Consider the following 25,374-nt stretch of genomic DNA (forward strand, 5'->3'; position numbering starts at 1 on the left):
TGTTGCTCCCATAGTACGCTGCCAGGTGGAAGGATTAAATGTTGTAACGGATGGATGGGTTGTTGATCAAGTAGAGCTGCACTGTCCTAGGTCATGTTGAGCTTCAAGTGTTGTTAGACGTGCAACTTTTCTCGGCAAGGGGAGTATATTTCATTACACTCCTGCTTCATGCCCTTTAGATGAGGAGTCAGGAAATTTATCTCCAGACAAGCCTCCATGTGCTCCACACAATTACTGGAACACAGCAAATTAGCAGACTTTGCAAAGATTTCACCAAGTGGGAAAGGATTCAAAGCAGGACAAATCAAAACACCAAGCATTTTAATGGTGCAAGCCCCGATCCATTCAAGTAATGGTATGAAACACAAAGCTAGTGGTACAACCTCAGAGACATAACTGACCATGTTTTACAAAATCATACAAGTTGATTAACTTGGCACCACTTTGTCATGCAAATACATTTTTAAAAAACTTTCCCACTTCTGATTCATAGTGAGGAATAGTTTCATGAGCTGTCCACAAATGACTCACTCTCACGGGTCACTCATTTCTAAACATGAAATCAATTGTCTCAAAGACAGGCCAGGCCCTTCCCAGAAGCTGCCAGGGTTGGAGAGAACACGCCGGTGGATTTGTTCTTTCCCTGGTCCAGACATACCAACCTATCATCATTTCCACCACTCAGATTCTTTCCTACCTCTATACTAAAGAATGTCCTTGCTAAGTAAACCATCTGATACAAATCAAGGTACCTATGTGACAAAACTCTCAATATCATTCTCAACCAACTACACAAGCAGCCAGGGCATTCTGCTAACACTTTTATCCTACAAGAGGAGTTTGAGGGAGGAGACTGAGCCTGCAATTTTGAGTTTGAAAGAACGAGAGATGATTTTATTGAAGCATTCGAAGTTCCTAAAGAGTTCAATAAAGTAGGTGCAGCAAGTATGTTTACCCCAGAGATTAGGTCACTAAGTACATAAAACGGGATTAATAGATTTCTAGATATTGACGATATCATGAAATAGTGGGGCTAGAATAGCCTTGGAGTGGAAAGCCAGTCACAAACAGAGAAGGCTCAAGGGGCCAACTAGGCTTCCACTTGCACCTATCACCTGTCCCTGCATACAGACCAAAGTTTTATGCCTAATACCAAGCAACACACTTTAGCTAGAGGCCGGGGTCAGTAGGTTACACTTGTCACCAAGTGACCAGGTTCTGGCTTCAAGTCCCACTCCAAGGCTTGAGCACAAAACACAAGTCCTAGTGCAGTACTGAGGGAGTTCTGCAGTACCAGAGGTATCAACTTTCAGATCACATGTTAAATAGGGGCCCCTTTGGCCTGCTCAAGCAGACTTAGACCTCGCAGTTACGATTTCGAATAGCAACAGGTTTGGCCTCCCAGAAGACTTGACCGATTGGTATGCCTCAATCAACATCACATGAAAAAAAAGCCATGTTTGGTCATCATCTGATTATTGAGCAAAGAAATTTGCTAATTCCAAATCAGTGGTTGCACTGCCAACTTTAGAGACTGCACTTCAGGAAAAGCACTTTATTGGCTGGAAAGTGCTTTGAGCTGTGTGGTAGAGCTGTAAAAACGGAAGTAATTTTTGTACTCTTCCACCTCAATAGTCTTGAAGGTACAACAGCCTCACCAAGAATGATGGATTTTGCTTATGTGGAGTGGCTGAACTAAAAATGTTTCTCCTTGGAACAAGGGGTGAAGGAGGAGATTTAACAGGTGTTCAAAATTAAGTTACAAAAAGGTATTTCAGATTGTAGGAGGGTTAATAAAAGAGGGTCACAGATTGACAGAAACCAATAGAAGAAATAAAGAGGCTTTTTCTATGAAAATGGTTGTGTTCTGGAATATGCTGCCTGGAAGAGCAAGAGAAGCAGTTTTAGCAGTAGCTTTCTTAAGGATTTTTCTTAACCCCTGCCCTGTAGTGTTAAGAGTAAGGCAGTGGGACCGATTAGACAATTCCTTCAAAGTATTAGCGCAGACACTAGGGCAGAATGGGTTTCCTTCAGAGGTACAAATTCAACATTAACACCAGTTAGCTTGTACCACACATTGCTAATCAAGAAAGCTTTAGGGGCTTCACCCCAACTCATTAACCACCAACCTCAATGTTCTTGCCTTGCAAATGGCCTTGAAAGCATAAAAATCATGAGCAAATCTAAACAATGTTTTCAAAAAGAAATACTTTTACAAGCCAAACCTATCTCTCAGTGCAAAAATAAAAAAAGCACAGGGGAGGGGGGCATCACAAGAGCAACATTTGCTCCTGAGATTTCTTGCCAATCAAACTATGTGAGAAAATTCTGGAATGAAAAATTTTCATTTGGAGGTCACGTAAGGCTACCATAACAATCGGAATCTGTGTCAGTGCATCCAGTATCAGGTCAATAACATGCAAAAAATGCTTGAGACATTGTGCTCACTGGAGCATCCCATTCTATCGCCGTTCACTTAATGCAAGTCACAAGCCTGCCAGTTGAAACCTTTTGAAAGTGCTTACAAGTGGGTACAGGTTTACCGCAAACTCCATTTTACACACAGTTGCCTCGCAGCAAGGATGGGTGCATTGGACGCTCCATCCCAATTGCATTCTCCCAAAACAAATCGAGGAGTACAAATGACCTTCCAGACTAAGCCCACCTATCAGGGTCAACTAAATGACACTTGGATACAATCACTGGATTGTTAAGATGATGCACACACTGATCCAATCAGCACCGAGAGTTTTATGGGGGCTGAATGCAGGCAAGGCTACACTCTGACAGCAAGTGGTAGTAACCACAGCAGAGTGGTTAGCAATGCTGCCTCACAGCACCAGGGACCCGCATTCAATTCCGGCTTCGGGCGACTGTGTGGAGTTTGCACATTCTCCCCGTGCCTGTGTGGGTTTCCTCCGGGTGCTCTGGTTTCCTCCCACAGTCCAAAGATGTACAGGCTAGGTGGACTGGCCATGCTAAATTGCCTGTAGTGTTCAGGGACGTGTAGATTAGGTGGGTTGTAGGGTACTGGGTCTGGGTGGGATGTTCCGAGACTCGATGCGGACTTGTTTGGCCGAAGGGCCTGTTTCCACACTGTAGGGATTCTGATCCTGATGCATAACTGCGCAATTATGACAAAAACGTGCATTTAGCCAGTATCATTTAATTTCCCCAGCGTATCACCAGACAAGATTTGATTCTGAGCCACAGAGACGATACACATCAGACCAAAGATTTGGCCAAAGAGGCAAGTTATAAGGATTCATAGAGGAGAGAATTCCAGAACATAGGCCCCATGGTAATGGGACAATGCAAACGAATCAGGTAGGTGCAAAAGTGTTGAAACCGAGGAGCACAGAGACCTCCAAGGGTTGTAGATGGCTAGAGATTGGGAGGGGTGCACCTTGGAACAGGAACATATTAAAAAATAACAAGGCACTGCCAGACTATGGGTTAACAGGTCAGCTGCACTGGTGGGAGGGAAGGCTAGAGAACATTTGAGCCTGGAGATAACAAAGGTACAGAACTGCACACGTGAAGACAATCTCTCCATTCATGCTCTTACTCCACTAAAGGCTAGTTACAATTAAACACAGCAGGCCAAGCAGCATCTCAGGTGGTCCTGAGATGCTGCTTGGCCCGATGTGTTCATCCAGCTCCACACTTTGTTATCTTGGATTCTCCAGCATCTGCAGTTCCCATTAACTCTAGTTACAATTAGACTTGCAGCCCATTCCATCTTTCGAATAATGGTGCAGGAACATTGGTGTTTAAAAAGATCATGGGACTGAATATGCTACCATTCAGTTTCTGTGGTAATGATGAACACCCAAGAATCTACAGACATGACCTAGCAGAAAAATGTGCTCCTTAAAAGGTGGGGCAAATGTTGTTTTTAAAAAGTACCCTGCTAGATAGTCCCACATGTAGAGACAATACATTTCAAAAATCACTAAATAAAACTGCTTGATTCCAGGCAATTTTAATATTGATATCCGCAGCTCAAAACCACGTGTAATTAAGAGGAAGTAAAGCAAAATCCGTTTACAAAAAAGCTTCAACGCAGTACTCACACTGGACAAAACTCAAATCTTGTGCAATTTTTTTAAAATTATACCAAACAGGAATGAACTTGTGCCATAACTTATGAAGCATGGGTGCAATTTTAAAATCTCACACAGAAGACAGAACTCTGAAAAGAGAACGCATTTAACTCCATCTAACATCGCATCATTACGAATGTGCTCAAGCGGCATCGTTTTAACCTCAAAATCACAAACACACAACGTTAAGTCAAAAACCTTCCTCTTTTAAAAAAAAGATTAATTTTTCAGACACATTTATGCTGTCAGTCAGCTTATTGCAGGGGCAGAATACACCTTCCAGAACAAACATGAGCAAAAAAACAACTCTCCCACATGCAAGCCAGCATTTTCTAAAATAAAGCACAAAAAACTAAACACAGATAATCACTGTCTATAAACAGCGCCAATTTCTCTCGATATTGGAATGTTACACACCCAAACAGCAGCTTCAGGTTAAAAGAAAATAAAATCTTAAAAAGAACCATTTGCCTTCACAGCATGGCCCTGCATTCTCCCCTTTTATCATAAGCAATTTTTTTACCTCCTGGAAGCCTGGTCTGTCGTGCGCCATTTGGATGAATATACAAATAGTTTTTTTTAAAAACATCTATACAAACACAAAAAAGAAAACACTGCAGGATTAGATTCAGTCCTTTTCTTGCCCAGATATAAAAAAAATTTGAGGGAGAGCAATGAGTCTGCTCCAACCAGTGAGCAATGTGGACGAAGAGAGGGCTGTATGTCAGGTTTTGGTGCTTAGTCAGTGCCTGCACAGGGCCTCAGGCTCCACGCGCGCTCTCTCTCTCTCTCTCTCTCTTTCCCCCTGCAACACTCCACCTTCGACATACAAATATAGATACAATACTAAGAGATTTTGGATTGGGAGTGTGGGAAGATTTCCCAAAAGAGGTAGGGAGAATACAAGGGAATCTATTGTACTCTGTATTTACAGAAAAATATACACACAATTTTAAATAAATCTACTCAAAATATATACATGGGGAGAAGGTATATAATGGATGATTAAAAGGACAGACATTTCCTGAAGAGGGTACAGGGCAAGAGACCAGGTTGTGGCTTCAAGCTCTTGCATTTTTTAAAAAAAATCTTTAGAAAGGTGTAAAATTTTTCCCCTGTTAAAACCAGTAAGACAGAATCTCTTCCAACCTCCCCCCTCAATGTAGACCGATCATGTTTGAAATAAAAATCACAGGCACGATCTGAGGGAAGAGAAGGTATAGGGTGTAAGAGGGAAGCTTGTGACCTCATTTTCCTGAGGTCATCTGCCCTGACTGTATTGAAAACTGTTCCAACTCTGTTTCTTCCTTCAGTACCCCTTTTTAAAATAAAAACAATAAAAGGCAGATCCACTCCTCCTAACACACACACACGTTTTCTGGAACAAAAAAGTGTTTGCTTTCTGAATAAGTGGGGGCTGGCAGGGGACAGGTTGAAGGTAACACAAGAGATTGGGGGGGGGGGGGTGCTTGTCTTGCACTCCTCTCCAAGGTCCTTTAACCATTTCTTCTTGTTAGGTATTCCCTAATCAGGGAGGGACAGAGAAAATCCTTCCACTGTCTTCCCCCTCCCCATCTAAAACCAGAACACACCTCTCTCCCTCTGCACCAACAACAAACTCCCACTGGTTTTAAAAAAAGAGATATATAATTAAACAAAATATAAAATTAAAATGGCGGGTCTATTTCAGGGCCTCCCCAAATCTACCTCAATTGGCCAGAAATCGTCTTCCCCTCGTTCAGGGATTGATTATTCCTCCCCCCCCCCGACAACTCTTTTCAACCCCTCCCCCACCCACCAACACACACACACACACATTTCCAAAGCAAAGGGTGAGGAAGGGGGAAGAGAAGAGCTGGCTTTAAATAAAATGGTGGTGGTTGTTTGTGGCTGGAAGGTGGTTTGGTCAGAGGAGCTTCTTGAATTTTTCTAAAGGATTTTTGATTTTTTTTTAAAAGAAAGAAACAAACCCCGGAGGAGGAGGAGGGGGGGTTGTTTTCGATGCCCCCTTTTTTTTTTAAAAATCCCTCGGGTTTTTTTCCTGCTTTCCTTTCCGTCCCGTCGAGGTGGGGGGCAGAGAAAATATAAAGAAGACAAGGTTTCGACATTTCTTTTCTCTGTGTGTGTGTCTGTCTCTCTCTCACCTGAACAACATCGGCCATGTTGTCGCCTGCCCGCCGCCGCCGCCACCGCGATGGACCCCCCCCTACCCCACAAATCCGGCGGCCCCGCACTGCGCACGCGTCCGGAGAAAGCCTGTTGTAAGGGGAGGGGGGGCGGAGAGACGATATGGGGTTTTACTTAGCGTGCTGCGGGGGGGAGGGGAGGAGGCGCCGACCTCCTCCGACGTCGCCGCCCTGGAGGACTCGGAGGATCGGTTCTACCCGGCTGGGAAGGGAAAGGGTGACGCAGCGCATGCTCAGATTATTTCCACGCGTCCTGCTTGGGGGGGGGACGGGTGGAGGGAGTATGACGAGGGTGAAGGGTGCGCGATCGTGGTTCGGAGGGAACGAGGGCAACTGCGCGTACTCAGTCCCTTTGTGCCGTTTTCGTCCTTCAACGCACCTGCCTCATCTCCTAACCGGAACGAGTACGCCGGCGCTCGGTGAGGTCCCTTTCGTTGAGGGGGCATGGAATGTGGGTGGGGGGGGGCGTGCGCGCTGGAGGGCAACCGCGCGTGCGCCGTCCCTTCATTGCGGGGCGGATGAGACCTGGACGATGGCGTCTGCGCAGTGCCGGCGCGGCGCGAGGGCCGGAAAATGCGCGTGCGCATTCCCTCCATTGTGGACGGGCAATGCTCGACCAGCGCGCCTGCGCAGTTGCGGAACCGTCTTTTTGTTTGGCTAATAGATGGGGGTGGGGTAGCGACGAATGATTGACAAGAAGTTCCCGCCTAACCGTCGGGTCTGCGCAAGCGTCGAAGGAAGTGCGGTGAGTTTTTAAAAGATTTGTTTGTCTGTTCGTTGTGTTTTGGATAAGGTAGGGCTGTAAGGACTCAACGGTTGTCTAGTCGGATCTCTAAGCGGGAAGGCGGTTAGGCCTGGGAGGGGTCAATATGAGTGGCGGTGCCGTTGTTTGTGGTGGGGGGGGGCGTGCGGATCTGCCTTTCCGCGACATCGCCGCCCTGCAGGACGGGAGGTGCCTGTGCTCCCGACGGGTGAGCAGTGGCTTTGGCTGAGCCGAGTCCACTGGAGGAACTGGGGTGGATTCACCTAGAAGGGAGCAGATTCAGTTTTTCTCTCCCAACCGCCGCCGGTTCTCCCTCCCCAAAAAAAATTCTGAATCCTCGCCATTGGAAACACTGGAGTGGAGTTTGTTGCTGAGGAATTCTTCCTCTTTCAGGAGGGGAATGGATTTGAATTCCTACTCCCTCCTCCCCACAACTGCATTGGCAGGGAGTACTGAAAAAGCTGGGGTGGATTAATAATTAAAGGAAATGATTTGTTTTATTATTGTCACACGTACTGACATACAGTGAAAAGTATTGTTTCGCATGCTATCCGGGCTAATTATAGCTTGTGGAAAGACATCAGGATAGTACTGAAGTAAGTCCATAGAGGCCAGTGTCCTGTCACCAAGTCACCCTTTATTTATAGTCCTAGACTCTGATCCAGCTTCATCAGGGTGAACAGAATCTCAAACAGAAACTCCAATGAAGAGTCATCCAGACTCCAAATGTTAGCTTGCTGCCTGACCTGCTCTGATCTCCAGCATTTGTTGTTTTCAGAACCTCTGACACTCACATTTATGCCAGTCAGCCAGGGATTTTCTGATGAAGGGTCTAGGCCTGAAATGTCAGCTTTTGTGCTCCTAAGATGCTGCTTGGCTTGCTGTGTTCATCCAGCTCCACACTTTGTTATCCCTGATTGGACCAGGTTAACAGCTCTAATCTGGCAACTCATTCAATTAAGTCCTCCTGGCTGACCTTGTTACAACACGACAGAATGGAATGCAGAATACAGTGCTAAACAAATACAGAGAAGGTGCAGAGAAAGACTAACTCTGATATGAGAGAGGTACTTTCATAGGTCGCTTGGAGCTAAAACATTAACTCTTCTTTCTCTCCACAGATGCTGCAACACCTGCTGAGTTTCTCCAACTCTTTCTGTTTATGAATTAGAGCTCCAAGTCCTTTCCCTGGAAGCCCTGATTTGGTGCTGGGTTGAGATAAAGTGAAATGGGGGAACTCATTCAAAACACCAAATTGGATCCATGCTTTGGATTTTAAAGGAATGGACTTGAACTCATTTGCAACACTGGGTTGGATTTGACTGGGGAGAGGGGAACTACTGGAAACATTGGCATAGATTGGAGATGGTGGCTTTCTGCAATAATTTTTACTGCTGCAGAACATCTACAGAGACCATACATATGGAGCATAGAATTTGCAGGGGTGAAATTAGAACGAGGAAAGGCAAGGGAAAATGTATTCCCAGATAAAATCATGGAAACCTCAATAATATTTTCTGAATACATTGAGAACAACTAAGAAAAAGGTATACTTGCAAAACATAAATATATTTTAATAAAATCTGTGATATCTTTTGCAACCATTTGATTTCTCAGAAGTGTTGTCACTGTTGTAGGAAATGTATCCTAAAATCCTTATGGTGTGGAAGCAGGCTATTCAGCCCATTGAGTTCACACCGATCCTCCGAAGAGCATCCCAACTAGACCCACCCTCTTACCCTATCCCTGTAACCCTGCATTTCTCATGGCTAATCCACGTAGACTGCACATCCCTGGGCAGAATGGACAATTTAGCATGGCCAATCCACTTCACCTGCACGTCTTTGAACTGTGGAAGGAAACCAGCACACCCACAAAGAATGTACAAACTCCACACAGTCACCTGAGGGTGGAATCAAACTTTTGTCACTGGTACTGTGAGGTAGCAGTGCTAACCACTGTGCCACCCGTTAAAATGTTTGCCTTGGATTGTAGGTAACTAGCCTGGTGACTTTGCCATTATACCACTGTGGCATCCAATTTGTGCACAGTAAACTACTGCAGTTGGCAATGTGATACAATCCCAGATCATGTTTTTATTGGTGTTGGCCCCTCACCACTATGGCTTTGTTTTGACGTTGTTTGGGCTACAGCCTGCTGAGAGAGAAGCTAAGTAGATTATTATCTACCGTTTACTGTGAAAACCCATTCAGAGGCTAGTGTGAGAGCTGTTCTCATGAAAAGCCTCTGAATTCTTGATGACTCCTGAATGACCTGTCTCTGCAAAAGTCCTAGGTGACAATTTCCTGTGTTTAGTGCCACCTGGCTATGTGTATGAGGAAAGCAACTGAACGGCATTTTGAGCTTTCCACACAAAATGCTTTTTACTTTTTAAGGACTAATCATTTTTAGCCAAGTGTTTATCTTGTCAAACTTACTCCCTCTGGAGAAACCTCTTTTTGCTCTTTAATTGGTGTTCATTTATTCAAAAGGATAAATATTATTTCATATTCTAAACTCACTGTTAATCAATTTTACATCTTCTCTGAATGATTTCCGTTTTGTTTATGCAATAAATCAATAATTCTCTTGTTTAGAAAGTAATCTGGCTGATGTTTATTTTTATTCTAAACTCAATATGGATGAAGTGGATAACTGTTAATATTGGGTAATCGAGTAAAGCTTTTCAAAATTTATGTTATGACTAGTAGTAGAATGGTGGGATCAGGGGATGACAATGCATTGTCCAATGTCAATTGTAACAGGAAAGATTGAATAATCTGGGCAAGGATTGTTCTTTTTGGCATAGAGGAAGCTGAGGAGAAATTTAACTGAGGTGCATAACATCATGAAAGGCCTTAGAGCGGATTGAAAAAGTTTATTGGGAGAGCCGAATAACCAGTGAGTATAGATTTAAAGTAGTTGGTAGAAACATGGAGTGGGGGAGTGTTGAAACATAAATGTTTTTCACCAGGTGGTAGGACGCCTTGAAGATACTGCCTGAATTGATTATGTTAACTATAACAGACTTTTAAACAGTAACGGAATCAAAGGATTATGGGTAAAAAGTCAGGAAAGCGGAGTTAAGGATTATTTGATCAGCCACGATCTCGTGGAATGCCAAAGCAGACTTGATGGGCTGAATGGTCGACAGGTAATTCTCCTATAATGCAACAGTTGCATTCTTGTCTGACCTCGCACTGTAGAAAATAGTGTTACAGGGAAATAGAAAATTGCTATACATGTACGGCAGGAAGTTCATGTTATCCAAACAGTGTCCACTATTTATCATTTACATTACAGCTAATTCGTGTTAACAAAACACACGTTATAGCAGAACTACCTGTAATTCTGCAGTTATACCTTATAAAATAAATTGGTACGTACTTTAATCTACAGGGCTGAGCACCAACAGCAGGAATGTAGGTATAATTGTGGAGCTTCTTCTCATCTGGAGTGGACAGGAAGAGCCAAATGGCCTCTTTCTGAGCTGTAAACTCCCTGTGAGGCAGATGTTTCCCATGTTAATTTGAAGTGCTTGGCCAAGTGTGTTAGCTGGTGATTCATTAAGAGCTGACAGGCTGAGCAAGGTGGAAGAGGGGAGCCCACCCTAACACAGCCCTCGATAAGAGGGAGCCAAGCCACCAACCAGTCAGAGACTGGTTATTTCCTAAAGTCAGCCAAGCAAGACTGACCTATCCCTTGGGTATCCAGTTCTTATTTTCTTCCTCATTGGGGCAAAGGAAGTTCAGCGAGAGGGGGTGGATTTGGCTTTCAGAGACCACCCCATTGCTCAACATAGAACATAGAACATTACAGCGCAGTACAGGCCCTTCACCCCTCAATGTTGCGCTGACCTGTGAAACCAAACTGAATTCCATCTAACCTACACTATTCCATTATCATCCATATGTTTATCCAATGACTATTTAAATGCCCTTAAATTGGCAAGTCTACTATTGTAGGCAGGGCATTCCACGCCCTTACTACTCTGAGTAAAGAACCTATCTCTGACATCTGTCCTATATCTGTCAACCCTCAATTTAAAGCTATGTCCCCTCGTGCTAGCCATCACCATCCGAGGAAAAAGGCTGTCACTGTCCACCCTATCTAATCTTCTGACCATCTTGTATGTCTCTATTAAGTCACCTGTTAACCTTCTTCTCTCTAACGAAAACAGCCTGAAGTCCCTCAGCCTTTCCCCATTAGATCTTCCTTCCATACCAGGCAACATCCTGGTAAATCTCCTCTGCACCCTTTCCAATGCTGCCACATCCTTCCTGTAATGCGGCGACCAGAACTGTACACAGTTCTCCAAGTGCGGACACACTAGAGTTTTGTACAGCTGCAACATGACCTCATGGCTCCAAAACTCAATCCCTCTATCAATAAAACCTAACGTACCATACGCCTTCTTAACAACCCTATCAACCTGGGTGGCGACTTTCAGGGATCTATACATGTGGACACCGAGATCTCTCTGCTCATTCACACTACCAAGAATCTTACCATTAGCCCAGTATTCCTGTTACTCCTTCCAAAGTGAATCACCTCACGCTTTTCCGCATTAAACTCCATTTGCCACCTCTCAGCCCAGCTCTGCAGTTTATCTATGTCCTTCTGTAACCTGAAATATCCTTCCGCACTATCCACAACTCCACTGACTTTAGTGTCATCCGCAAATTTACTAACCCATCCTTCCACGCCCTCATCCAGGTCATTTATAAGGATGACAAACAGCTGTGGCCCCAAAACAGATCCTTGCGGTACACCACTAGTAACTGAACACCAGGATGAACATTTCCCATCAACCACCACCCTCTTCTTCTTCTTACAGCTAGCCATGTCTGTGGTGATTTTGAGACCCCTTCTTTCCCCATAACCGAGCCGGCAGATGTCATGGCTTCCCAATTAAGTAATAACCATCTACCCATCCCAAGGAAGGCACATGATTGGGGAGATGGCAAGTTGAGGCCCTTAAGTGGCCATTAATTGACTACTTTAAAAAAGACCTTAATAGCTAGCAAGCAAAAAAAAAGCACAAGGAGTTTCTCACCCCAGATGTGATTCCAGTGATGGCAGGAGGGGTCCTTTTGTATTCAAGGACCAAATGGGCTGATCATTTGCCCTACTTGCCACCCTCAGCAAATTGGGGAAAACAGTTACAGCCCGTGTTTTAGACAAAAAAAAGATTCTTTCTGCACAAGGTATATTAATAACACAGTCTTTCAAACATTCAAGATGATCCTTAGAAACACATACAAGACCATTAAGAGACTTGACTGAGTGGATGCTGATAGGGTGTTTTACCTCATGGGCGAGATGAGAACAAGGTGAGGTACCTTCTGTTTAAGACAGAGATGAGGATAAATTTCTTCCCAGAGGATGATGAGTCTGTGAAATCCTCACCCCACAAAAAGCAATGGGGGCTGAGTCATTGAATGTAGACAAGGCTGGGTAAAGTAGATTTTTGATCAACGAGAGGGTCAAAAGATATGACGGTGAGATGGGAAACAACGAAACTAGAAGTAGAAACAGGGTGTTTGACTTTGAGCGGCTCCACTCTTCAATGTGAACATGGTTGATCCTCTACCTCAATGCCATATTCCTGTTTTTCCCCCACATTCCTTTGATGTCTTTAAAGTTTAAAAATGTATCTATCTGTTTCTTGAATATATTCAGCAATTTAGCCTCACAACTTTCAGTGGTAAAGAATTCCACAGGTTTACTACCCTTTGCATGAAGAAATTTTTCCTCATCCGAGTCCTTAATGTTCTACTCTATATCCTGTGACTAGTTATAGATTCCCCAACTACTGAAAACATCCTCCTCACATTTAGTGTGGCCAACCCTGTTAAAATTTTATGTTTTCAGTCAGGTCCCCTCTCGTACGGACTCATATGACAGTCCTGCCATCCCGCTATCAGCCTAATGACCTTCTGCTGCATTTCCTCTACGAGGACTATATAGTTTCTTAGGTAGGGAGATCAAAACTGCACACAATACTTCAGGTGTGCTGTTACCAAGACCCTAGATAACTGCCGCAGTACTCAAATCCTCTTGAAGGCCAATATACCACTTATCATCCCAGTTCCTTGCTGCACCTACCTAACTGAGGTTGAGGCCACTATCAGAGCAGTCATGATCTTCATGAGTGGCAGAGCAGCCTGAATGACCTAATTCAACGTTTCTACAGCCCCTCTTAAATACTGAAAGTCACACAGTTTGCCTTCCTCCTCTTCCTCCCCAGAATTCAACTTCTTCTAAATATCCAGCGAGCCACTGAATGTCAGACCTGCCATTTGTCCCATCAAGCCTGTGCAGATCTTTGTAGGAGCAACTTTACAATCCTGCAAATTGGTTCTCTCCTAGGAGACACCTTTGCGCATTGGAGCCATTCCATTAACATCCAAGGATGCACAGGAGCTTTACACAAGAATAGTCTTTCAACACAATGACAGAACTTCTGGAATGTGGCCTTTGTGACAGTAACATTGAATATGAAAGCAAGGACGTGCTTTTGAATTTGTTTAATAAACACTGGTTCAGCCTCTGCCGAGGTATTGTGTCTTGTTCGGGACCTGCTTTTCAAGAAAGATGTGAAGGCTTTGGTAGGATGTGAAATAGAATGGAAATGCTCCCAGGGATGAGAGGACTTCAGTTATGAAGGTAGATTGGATCTGTTGAACTATTTTTCCTGGAGAAGGCTGACAGGCTATCTGACAGATATGCTCAAATTCATGAGAGGCCAGGACATTGATAGGGAGAAACTGTTCCAACTCATGAAAGGATTGAGAACAAGAGGGCACAGAGTGAAACTAATTGGCAAGACAAGGCAAAAGTGATATAGGGGAAACCTTTTCTTTTAAAGCAGTGGGTGGTTAGGGTCTTGAATCCACTAACTGAGCCTGTGGGGAGGCAAGTTCAATGAAGACTTTCAAATGGGAACTGAACAATTTTCTACAAAACATCGATATGCACAGCTAAGGGGAGAAGGCAGGAGCACAAAGTGAGAACCTCATTTGGTGAGTTAATGCTGACATAATGGGCTGAATAGTCTCTTTCTGCCCTTTGAGTTACTGTCCAACAGCTCCATCCACCAAACGCAAGTTAGGCATGTAATGGAATTCTCCCCACTTGCAGGGATGAGTGCAGCACCAACAACACTCAAGATGCTTGATTCCAATCCAAGCCAAAGCAGTCCACTTGATATCCACCACAATCATAAATATCCACTCATTCCACCATGCCCTGCCCTTTGGACAGCACCTTCCAAAACCCTTAAACTCTACAAACTGCAAGGACGAGAGAACATTGCTAACAGACATTTTCTCCAAAACCACTCTCCATCTTGACTGGGAAATATATCACTATTTTTTCAGCGTTGTTGGATCAACACCCTGGATTCCTTCCCATTAGGATTATAACTCTGCCTACTCCAAGTGGACTGCAATAGTTCATGAAGATACTCACTACTACCCTCTCAAGGACAACAAGAGATGGGCAATAAGTGTTGGCCCAGTCAATAATATTCACAATTCATGAATCCAGCAGTGATGCTTGTATTCTGTGAAGAAGAAGCTTTGGAAAGTAATAGATCAGTATTCTTGAACCAATAAAAAGCTTTCCATTGTAAACAAACCTTAGTTCTGAAGGATAGTCATTGGACACAAATCGTTAACTCTATTTCTCCCTCCATTGATGCTGCCAGTACTGCTGAGTTTCTCTAGCTCTTTCTGTTCCTGTTTCAATGTTCACAATACTCTCGGGTGACGCAGGAGAAATCAATTCTCAGGGTCGTCTCAAAAGTTAAAGATTTTAAAAGGAATGCCAAACTCCTCGATGTACCTCTTGTCTAGACCCAGGTTAGCAGGAAGCACAAACTAGATTTCTGTACTTAATAAAAAAAACCTATTAATTCCAAATAAATTCATTCCAGCTATGGTTAACAATTTTGAACAACCAGCCTATTGCTACTAATTAAAATTCTAATTCCCTTATAAATTCCACCTTACTTATGCATACATGTACACACAGACAGGAAAATAAAATCGGGTGCTATGGATGGGGAGGGGTGGGGTGGATTTATCAGGAAAGCAACGTAATCGGGTCTGGTGAAATGTTTCTTGTGCTGGTCAGAACATTGCTTCTTGGTCTTCCATTTTACTAGTTTGAAGTTCAAATCACACCCACTGTAGGTGAACAGACCACATGTTTCACAATCAACAATCTCCGAGGACACAATTTTGAAGTGAGATATGAGGCAGATACTACATCTGAATTGCAGAGCAGATCACCCAACTCCATACAAAGACCAAGAGCTTCCTCTTGATCTGCACATTAATGGTCTTGGCTACAAAGATGGATACATTCTCAACATTGGCTTGCTACACTTTGGCAACATCCAGTGCAAACAGTTGCAGTTGGCAACTGCTCAATTTCTGTAGATGTGTTACCAAAGATCATTCTCTGGACACACCCCAACAATATCAAAAGAGCAGATTATTTCAGAGATACTATCAACTGCAGATGTTGCAGAATCTGAGATAACAAGGTGTAGAGCTGGATGAATGCAGCAGGCCAAGCAGCATCAGAGGAGCAGGAAGAAGGGTCTTCCTGCTCCTCTGATGCTGCTTGGCCTGCTGTGTTCACCCAGCTCTACACCTTGTTACCTGAGAAGATTAGTTTATTTTGACCATTTAGAGACCAACTTGATATATCTCGACAAGTCATTTTCAAGGGTGTAAGAATTCCTAATATCTAACATAACAGGTGGCAGGAAACAGAAAAGCAATATACCACTTAAGTGGAAAGAAATTGCCAGACATTCTGGTGTCCTGGTACACAAATCACTAGAAGTTACGCAGAGCAAGTGATCAGGATGGCGAATGCAATATTGTTACTTACTGCAACAGGAATTAAATAGAAAAGTGGGATATTTTGCTATAGTTGTACAGGCTACTGGTGAGGCCATGTCTGGAGTGCTGTGCACAGCGTTGGTCTTGTTATTTAAGAAAGGTTGTAAATGTGCCTGAAGTAAATCAGAAATGGTTAAATGAATAGCTGCTTGGGGTTGAGGAACAAATCAACCCATTTGATTGGCACCATGTCCACCCGCTACCTCACTCACGCAGTGGCAGCTGTGTGTCCCATCCACAAGGCACACTGCAACAACTCACCAAGGCTTCTCTGAGAGCATGTTTCAAACTAATGACGTTGACAGCCCAGGATGCATGGGAACACCGCTGCCACCTGGACATTTCCTTCTCAGCCACTCGCCATCCTGTCAGGGAATGCCTTTGGCCGTTTCTTCACTGTGTCTGGGTCAAAATCCTGGAACTTCACACCACTATTGCCCCTAACTGTATAGTGGGTATCCCTACACCACATGGCAGCTCATCACCACCTTCTCAACAGGCAATTAAGAATGGATTACCCTATGCCTAAGCAAAACCGTGTTTTAATTGCAATAATTGTCGGCACTGTGAGAAGAATCCCTTGCAGGGAGTGTATTAATGTGCACAACAGCACATCCGTCACACAAAAAACAAAATGAAGGGCATCCAGCCCTGCCCTCCCCTTCCCCAACTTTGCAAGAGGACCTGATGCCAAACAGTTAATATATTATCATATGTGACATCACAAACATTGGACACCTCATAGTGCACACACCCACAATTATTCGAAGCTCAATAAGTCTTACAAAACAAAAAGATTGTTGGCAGAGTACCCACACCTCCTCCTCTGCCAAAAAAGAAGCCAATGTATACACACACATTATTCAGATCAACAGGCCATTCTGTGATTGAAACACTCATCTCCCTGGGTGCCTAGGGTGTTCATTTATCGTGACGTTTTGCACCATGAATTGAGTCTGTGAGCGACACAGAAGAGATTCTAAGATAACAACAACATGGAACTCGGTAGACCCTGGACCCTGCAAGCAATCTTGTCACTCACATACTGAAAATATTCTTATGACTGAGGAAATTCAGTTCTTAACCGAAAGAAGCACGGTCAAGAGAGCAGGGTGATTTTACTGCAATATCTATCAAGGCTCTTGGCTGTATCATGCAGAAGCTCATCTTAAAGAGCCACAGGGAAATAATGAAAATATCATCAGAAAATTAACCACAGTCACAGGGCAAAGGAGGAGGGAGAGGAGAGGGGGTTATGGAGACCAGGCAACACAAAGGGACAAGAATTAAGCCTGAACCTCAATATAAATTCACAATTGAAGATGACGATGATGACGATGAAGAAGAAGTGTGTGAGTTTGACACGTATGATCTGGATCAAAACAAAAGGCAGCGGCAAGAGGTGAAAACGGAAAAGGATGAGAACGAGAGACGTCAGGAAGAGGAAGACAGGCAATGGCAGGAGGAAAAAGAAAGAAAGAGGCAGGAGGTGGAAGAGGACGAAGAAGAAGTCTGTAGCTTCAGCCAAGATGATGAGCAGGAGAGGGACCAAGTGGAGTGGCGAGAAGAGATATCCATGTTCGAAAGTGAGGAGGAAGAGGAGGAAGAGGAGGAAATGGATGAGTTAGTCAGCCTGGAATCTGAAGAGGAGTCGTCAGACAGAGAAAGTGAAGAGAAGAGAATTGAGGAGGAGAGTCAAAAGAGAAAGATGGCTGAAGAGAGAAAAAGAATGGAAGAGGAAGAGAAGAGACAATATCAAGAGATGGATGAGAGTAAGGTGAAGGACAATGAAAATCAGATGAAAATGGAACAAGATGACAATATAGAACAGGAAGACAAAGAAACATTGAAAAAAGAAGAGAAATTGGAAGAAGAGAGAAAGCAGTTGAAAGAGGGACTCAAAAAGGAAGAAGGAAAAGACACATTGGACAAAGAAGACAAAGAGGAACCGAAGGAGACTTTGGAAGCTGAAGAGAAAATCAAAAGGGAAGAAAGGAAGGAAATAGAGGAGTGGGAAGAGGAAGTAAAAAAGGAAGAGGGAGGAGAATGTGATACGGTCAAAGCGTCTGAAGGTGGGGAGAAAGAGGACAGCAGTAATGAAGAGGAAGAGGGCAAGCAAATAGGAGACACACATGAACTTAAATCTGAGGAAAAAGAGAAGAAAGAGGAGAAGGAGAAAAAGAACATGGAAAAAGAAATAAAAACGGAAGAGAAGGACAAATTGGAAGAGGTAAAAGGAATACCTTTGGAAGAGAAGGAGAAAGAGAAAGAGGAGATTGAAGAAGAGAAAATTATGAAGGAGGAAGACATGGAGATGGAAAAGGAAGAGAAAGAAAGGATGGAAGATAAAATGAGGATAAAAGGCAAAGGACCGATGGGAGAGAAAGAGGAAACAGAAGTGGGAGAAAAGGTGGGACAGGAAGAGATAGATGAAGGAAAGGTGGGAGAGGAGGGGATAGAGATAGAAGAGGAAGGAAAGATGAGAGAGGAAGAGATAGAAGAAGGAAAAGATGAGGAAATTATGAGGGAAGAAGACAAAGAGGAGATAGAAGAGGAAGAAAAGATGGGAGAGGAGGAGAAAGAGGGCACAGAGGACAAAGAAACAATACAAGAGAAAGAGGACATAGAAGAGGAAGTAAAGATGGAGGAAGAAGAGAAAAAGGAAATGCAAGAGCCAGAAAAGATGAACGAAGTGGAGAAAATGCAAAAAGGAAAGGCAGAAAGAAGACTGCAAATGGAAGGGAAGAAAGAAGAAACGGAAAGAGAAGAGAAAATTGAAAAAGAGGGGATGAAAATGAACGAGGAGGAAGAGGAAAGAGAAATGGCAGTTGAAGATGAGGAAAGAAAAGAATTGAGTGAGGTGAGAGAGAAGGAAGAGGGGACACATGAGATGGAGGAAGATTTGGATAGCAAAGTAGGAAAAAAACTGAAGAATAAGATAGAGGATGAAATAATGCGCAGATTGGAAGAAGAATTAGTGAAGCTTAAGCTGGAGGAGAAGATGAAGCAGAATTTGGAGGAAGAGATTAAAGTGAAGCTGGAGGAAGAGAAACTGAAGATGACTGAAGAGATGAAACGTAAGTTGGAAGAAGAGATGAAATATGAAATAGAGAAAGAGATTAAGCGCAAGTTAGAGGATGAGAAGAAACGGATGGAAGAGGAGTTAACAAGAAAGATAAAGCAAGAGATGAAATTTAAGATTGAAGAAGCTATAGGGAAAAAAAATAGAATGGAAGAAGAGAAGTTATGCAGGAAGCTAATGGAAAGAAAAGAGAGGAAGAGAAGAAAAGAGGAAGAGCAGAAGAAAAAGGAGGAAGAGAGAAAGAGAAAAGATAAGCAGTTGCAAGAAGGAAAGGAAGAAGTGATAGCCTATAATCCGGAGGTAGAGAAGAAGGCAAAAGAGGAGAAAGAGAAGAGAAAAGAACACTTGGGGAAGATGAAGGAGAAGGATGAGGCAAAACACAATGTGAAAGAAGACTTGAGGAGAAGGACTGAAGGTGTGAGAGCATTGGAGAAGAAGAATGTGAAGAGGAACATGGAGGAAGCAAGAAATGCAGAGCATAGAGCAGCCAAGAAGGAATACATACAGGAGAAAATGAGTGATAAGAGCAAAGACAGAAGACAGGTGGACACTGAGGTGGATCATAGGGTAGACACAAAGAGGATGGTTGAAGAAGCGGAGGAAAGAGTATGTCCTAAGGGTGGGGGAGTAGAGGGTGGTGTGCAGAAGAACATCAAAATGGAACAGCTTCCAAAAAAATCAAAGGCAAATTGGTCTGATGTGAAGCAAAATGGTTCAGTTGCCTCAAAAGTTCCAGTTTTCCCTGTCTCCACTTCCCCATCAAGATCCCAGCTGCATAGATCCTTCCAGCCAAGCTCTCGTATGACAAATACCACCTTGCCAACATCTGCCATGCCATTTGCTGTGGCCCCTTGCCTACCGACCCCTGCAATGCTCACATACGTTCAGAAAGCTCCGTGTCCCTCCCACGCCAGCAAACGTCTCCACCAGTGCCCCTTGGTCAGTGAGGTCAAAAGGTGGTCCCTGTTAAGGAATGAGTTGGAAGCATTCTATGAACTCTTTAAACTGTTCTCAGAGCCTCCTGCCCACGATGTGATTAACATTCACAATCTGTGTATGGGTCTGCGCACAATGGACATCGAGCTGACCGAGTCAAAGCTTTGTGAGCTGCTCACTCTCCTGGATGTCAACGGAGATAAGCAGGTGTGCTTCGAAGATTTCCTGGAGTTTGTCACAGACACTGACCGGTTCCTCCGTTACTTTGCCCAGCTGCCGGACAGCTGTGACTGCCCAAGGTCTCAGAAAGGACTCCTGACTGACACCGTGTTTTTTAGGATCCTAGCAGAGATCTTACGCTTAGGTGAGCTCTCTGTCGACTCGACCAAGCACATTGTCAGGTATTATTTCACCAAGAAGAAAGCTGGCATCAAAGATCAGAGGGAAAAGAAGGCCAGTGGGGATGTACAGGTACCTAGTTTCATGGGCATGACCCTTCACCGTCTAGTCCATTACATAGATATCCTGGAACCAGTTGACAGCTACGACGAGTCCCCTCTTACCCAGCAACAGGTGGATGCCTTTCGGGAGTTCTATGAGTTCTTTGACAGAAATAACCAAGGCAACATTGACAACGTCTCGCTGCTGAAAATCATGAACTCATTGTCCATCTATGTGAACAACCAGCTGGTCCCAGTTCCTTTGCAGTTTCTGGCGGTGAATGAAGGCAGAGATGTCACTTTCCATGATTTCCTGGGCATCATGTGTGACACGGGCACCTTCAGCCAATTCCTGGACCAGGCGCAGGATGCCAACTGCCAGGTATGGAATGCAGCAGAGATTTTCACCACCGAAGCTCTGTTCTTTGACGTGATCACGAAAAGCCTACAATCTCCACTGCTTGATGCCAGGGCAGCCACCAACATCATGAGCTACTACCATCAAAAGTTCAAGGGCTCACTAGTACAGTGCCAGGACCACACTGGAAGATCTGAGGACAATGCTGGACAGTCACTGCAGGATATATCAAGGGAGGCATCAGCAGCCTACAGTGGTAAACTACACCCAAGAGACAGCATCGACACGATGGATGTAAGCTCAGTGCAGGACACTCAAGGGAAGTCGCAAGCCAGGAGATCCGAAGCTTTCCAGAAGCGATTCCAAAAAGCCCTCCAAAACCCCAACTTCAACACAATCTTCAGCCAGTATTCCTGGACATGGAAAATGGAGGAAGCAGGACGAAACAAACGACTGGAGCACATGAAGAAAGGAAAGGGGAAAATTTCTATGGTGAAGTGAGTGGCTTGGCAGGGGAGTCGAGCAACGGGGGTGGGGCGGGTAGGGGCGGGTGTTGGGGAGTTTTCTCTATTGAGTTTTATGCAAGCTGTAACTGAGAGCTTTTGGCCTGCCAAATGTGTGACAGAATGTAATAAACATCTACCACTGACGTGCAGTGAACAGCCACTGGAAGGTTCCATTTTATTACCCAGCCTTATTACTTGCTGTTTTCTGTTTGTATGCCTGTATTTGACAACATTAAACAGTCTTAGCCCCTGCGTCCATTTTCCTCAATCTCTTTCCACTGGAAACTCCCAAGCCCATATTAGGACTCAGAACTGCCAAGTCACCATGTCCTTCTATTTTTCTACTACACTTTTCAAACATGCCTAAAATCAAGTTAAACAGTCTCTGTGATGAGGCACTGTAACAAAAATACAATCAAATGGTAAAATGGAAACTTTTATCCAGTATTACTCAAGATTGTGAAGTGGGGTGCTAGAAGATCTGTTAGAAATTATTTGGTGTAGGGGTCAGTTAGCTCATTTGGCTGGTCAGCTGGTTTGCAATGTAGAGTGATGCCGATAGCTGAGATCACTGTGAAGGACTCTCCTTCTCAGCCTGTCCCCTTGCCTGAGCCGTGGTGACTCTCTCTAGTCCAACGAGAGCAGCCCCCAATGGTCTGGTAACTTTCCCTTTACCTCCTGCAGTCCTTGGCTGCTGAAGCTGGGCCCTGTTGCGTTGCGCTATAGTGCTGCCACAGGTGGGAAGCTAAAATTGCAGTGCGATGTATTTACATGGGCACCTCCCCTCACAAATGCTGACGTGGGAATTTCTGATTGAAATAATATTAGAAAGCAAAGGCACCTCTCAACACCCCAAACATGAGACGCAAACAATGCATGTTGTCCGTCAAAGGGTGGGGCCATCATTTTGTGCACAGCAAGATCCCACAATTAGCAACGTGATGAGGGGTCAGACTTCTTTAGCTTCCAGCAATGATGGACAAGTACCAGTTTTAGGACACCAAACAGAACTCCTTCCCCTGCCACATCCCCCGCCCCCAACCCCCACCCCAACTCTGCTGCAGCTGCTGAAAGTGACAGCCAGTCCAAACCTCTCACCTCGCTGCCTCCTGGAAAAAAAAACAGACTTGCCAGATGCATCCAGCCCACTGGCACAGCACACCATGCAGCCTGGCAGTCCGTACTGACTTACCGTCACCCCACCTCTCTACATACCACTGGCAGCCTCCAGTGGCTATGGCTGAGTTTGGGTGGTGAGATGGGGCTGCAGGTTGAGGGTATGAGCAAAAGGTGGAGCGTGAGAGCTGGGAGGGAGAAACGTCTGCAGTTTGAACAGTGTGGCTTTAATTAATCACACACTTAGGTAACACACATCACCATCTGAGGTCACAAACCAGACAAGACATCACAGCCCTGAGGGGTGACGGTGGCGAGGGGGGGGGGAGGTGTGGAGGACCTGCTAAAATATCCCCAAGGTACAATGACAGCTTCGAGTTGCAAAGTATGTTGCCCCTTTTCCTCAGAAAGAATCCAAGTCACACCGAAAGGCCCTCATGTTTGTAAGGACAGGGCTGAGGCAGAGCTCTGATTGGGCCGTCCAGGCTGGACTGGATCGGACCTTGATGTGTTTGATGTATCGTATGTCATGAGATGTGCAAACAAGTCAAGCTGAATGAAGTGAATCAGGCAGGGGAAGGCACCCAATCTGGACTAGAGTCTGGGACGGAGGCCTATTTCCGAAAGGCATAGCAAATACTAGGAGAAGGACGAGAATCTTTTAGATTCCGTAAGAGCACTGGATGAACATAAGAGGATTTCTCAAAAAAAACCCAAAAATAGAAGCAAGTTATGGAGAAGGAAGGAAAACCAGAGAAGGAAGGAAAACCAGAAAAGGAAGGAAAACCAGAGACAGTAGCAGCAGAAACTCCTTCACAGAAAGATGCTGTGGTGGGACTGGGAAAGGTGATGGAGAAAGTAGTGGATAAGGTGATGGACAGGATGATGGACAGGGTGATGGACAGGATGGTAGAGAAATGGAAGCAGGAGAACAAGGAGAAGATTCAGCAGACGGTGGTGGAGACCATGAATGAGACCCTAGACAAGGTGGCCGAGAGTGCATTGAACACAGAGGAGGAGATGGGCAAGAAAGTGGAGGAGCTGGTGAACAGGGTGGTGGCAGAGGTGGCCTCAATCATGGAGAAGGTGATGGAGCAGGTGGAGAAGAAGCTGGACAAGGACAGGCCCTCGGCGGAGGACGAGGAGTCAGATAGCTCAGTTTGTGAGATGCCCCCATTTGCGGATGAGGATGAGGATGAAGAAGATGAAGAAGAGGAGGATGAGGAGGATGGCACCCCCGATGAGCCTCCCCTGACCCCCAACCAGCGGGAAGCCTTTTACGAGGTCTTCAAACAGTTCACTCAGGGGAACAGAGATGTCATTAACATTTCTAACCTAGAAACTTCACTTGAGGCCCTAGAGATCCCAGTGGAGGAGGTCGACATCTACAATATCCTGGAGACGCTGGATTCAAATGGGGATGGGGAAGCAAATTTCGACGACTTCCTGAAGCTGGTGACCAACACCCGTCTCTTCTTCCTCTTTTATAAGGAGCTGCCAGATCGCTGTGAGGGCCCGCAACCCCAGATGGGCTCTGTAGACAACACCGTGTTCTTTGAAATCCTATCCAAGTTCATTCAAACACAGATGCTCCCTGAGGACACCACAAAGAAAATAATCCAGTATTTCTACATGAAGAAGAAAGGGGAGAAGCTCAAGAGCAAGAAGCCCGACACCTGCCCAAAGCAACATCTCCCACCCCCCACATTCCTAGGTCAGTCAATCTACAGCCTGGCAACGTACGTGGACATCTTGGAGCCTGATGAGGAATATTCAGAGACTCCCCTGACAGAGGAGCAGGTCGCAGCTTTCCGCAATGTCTTCAACATGTTTTGCAGGGACAAGCAAGATCGCATCAATGTCAGTAGTCTCCTGAATATGATGTCTGAGGTGCAGATATACTTAAAGAACCCCTTAATCCCCAATGAGATGAAATGCACTGAGGTCAACTCTGGGAAAGAGGTGAGCTTTGAGGACTTTCTAGCCATTATGACCAATACTAACACTTTTGCGCAGTACTTGGCTCCAGAGTATGAGCCCTGCAAGAGCACAGTGGCAACACCCGTGGTCATGTTTCAGGCCATCAACAAGTTGGTGGACTCACCCCTGCTCTCAGCCAAGAGCAAAGCCATCATAGCAGCCTACTACCGGAACAAGTTCATAACCATGGCCCAGGACTATGGCGAGGCAGCAGAACTCGACGAGGAGGCCCGCACCCCCGATGGAGGCCAGAGCCCTGAGAGCCCGATAATGTCGGCATCGCCACCCCAAGCAGAGCCTGCCAACCCCAAACAGGAGAAGCAGGTGGAGAAGGAGGCAGAAAAGACCACGGCTGAGAAAGAGGAGGCGGCAGAGAAAAAGCAGGAGGATGCGGACAAGCAGCAAGCTCCAGAGCCGGCCAAGGAACAGACCAAGGAACAGGCCAAGGAACAGACCAAGAAATCCCACAGCCAGAAGATTAAAGAGGTCAGGATGAGGCGGAGGCAGAACATGCAGAAGAGATTTGAAGCGGCCATGAAGAATCCTGCCTTCCATCAGGCCTTTGAAGCTTACTCCTGGACATGGAATGAAAAACAAGCCAAACAGAAACAAGGTGCAGTCCCATGTCCCTAGTGTCAATAGTCCCCCACCCCCACCCCCGCAGACACCCCCAAACACCCACCCCAGTTTTATTTAGTTTCATTTAAGCTGAGGAAGCTACACCTCAACGACTGACTTAAAACTTGTAATAAAACGGTATCCTGAGGCTGCCTATTCTTAAACTGAGTGAAGCACACCTTCCTAATTAACCAATAAATGGGCACTATACCGAGATGCAACAGGTCGTTCCCATTACCTGAGTGTTGATCATTTTTAACTGTTTCTTTCTGGAGGAGCGGTGGCTGGATACTGACAGATAAAGTTAAACATGGCAAAGTGGGCTGCATCTGAAGGATTAAGTAGCAAAAGAAATTGCGGCTGAT

General features: G+C 44.9%; 2 protein-coding genes across 2 annotated transcripts in view; one reads left to right on the plus strand and one right to left on the minus strand.

Annotated features, from left to right (window-relative positions):
* huwe1 (HECT, UBA and WWE domain containing E3 ubiquitin protein ligase 1) overlaps positions 1–6,362 on the minus strand; it is a 221,466-nt gene extending 215,104 nt beyond the window's left edge. The window contains 1 exon segment of the mRNA XM_059643207.1: positions 6,251–6,362. The gene's annotated coding sequence lies outside the window, so the exon portion shown is untranslated.
* A 10,833-nt stretch (positions 6,363–17,195) lies between these two features.
* On the plus strand, positions 17,196–21,290 carry LOC132207483 (trichohyalin-like). Its single transcript, XM_059643171.1, has one exon. It carries the CDS (start codon positions 17,229–17,231, stop codon positions 21,288–21,290), a length of 4,062 nt encoding a protein of 1,353 aa, XP_059499154.1. The 5' UTR covers positions 17,196–17,228.
* The last annotated feature ends 4,084 nt before the right edge of the window (positions 21,291–25,374 follow it).

This window comes from Stegostoma tigrinum, chromosome 49 (genome assembly GCF_030684315.1).
Source record: "Stegostoma tigrinum isolate sSteTig4 chromosome 49, sSteTig4.hap1, whole genome shotgun sequence".
In the NCBI taxonomy this organism is placed as follows: domain Eukaryota; kingdom Metazoa; phylum Chordata; class Chondrichthyes; order Orectolobiformes; family Stegostomatidae; genus Stegostoma; species Stegostoma tigrinum.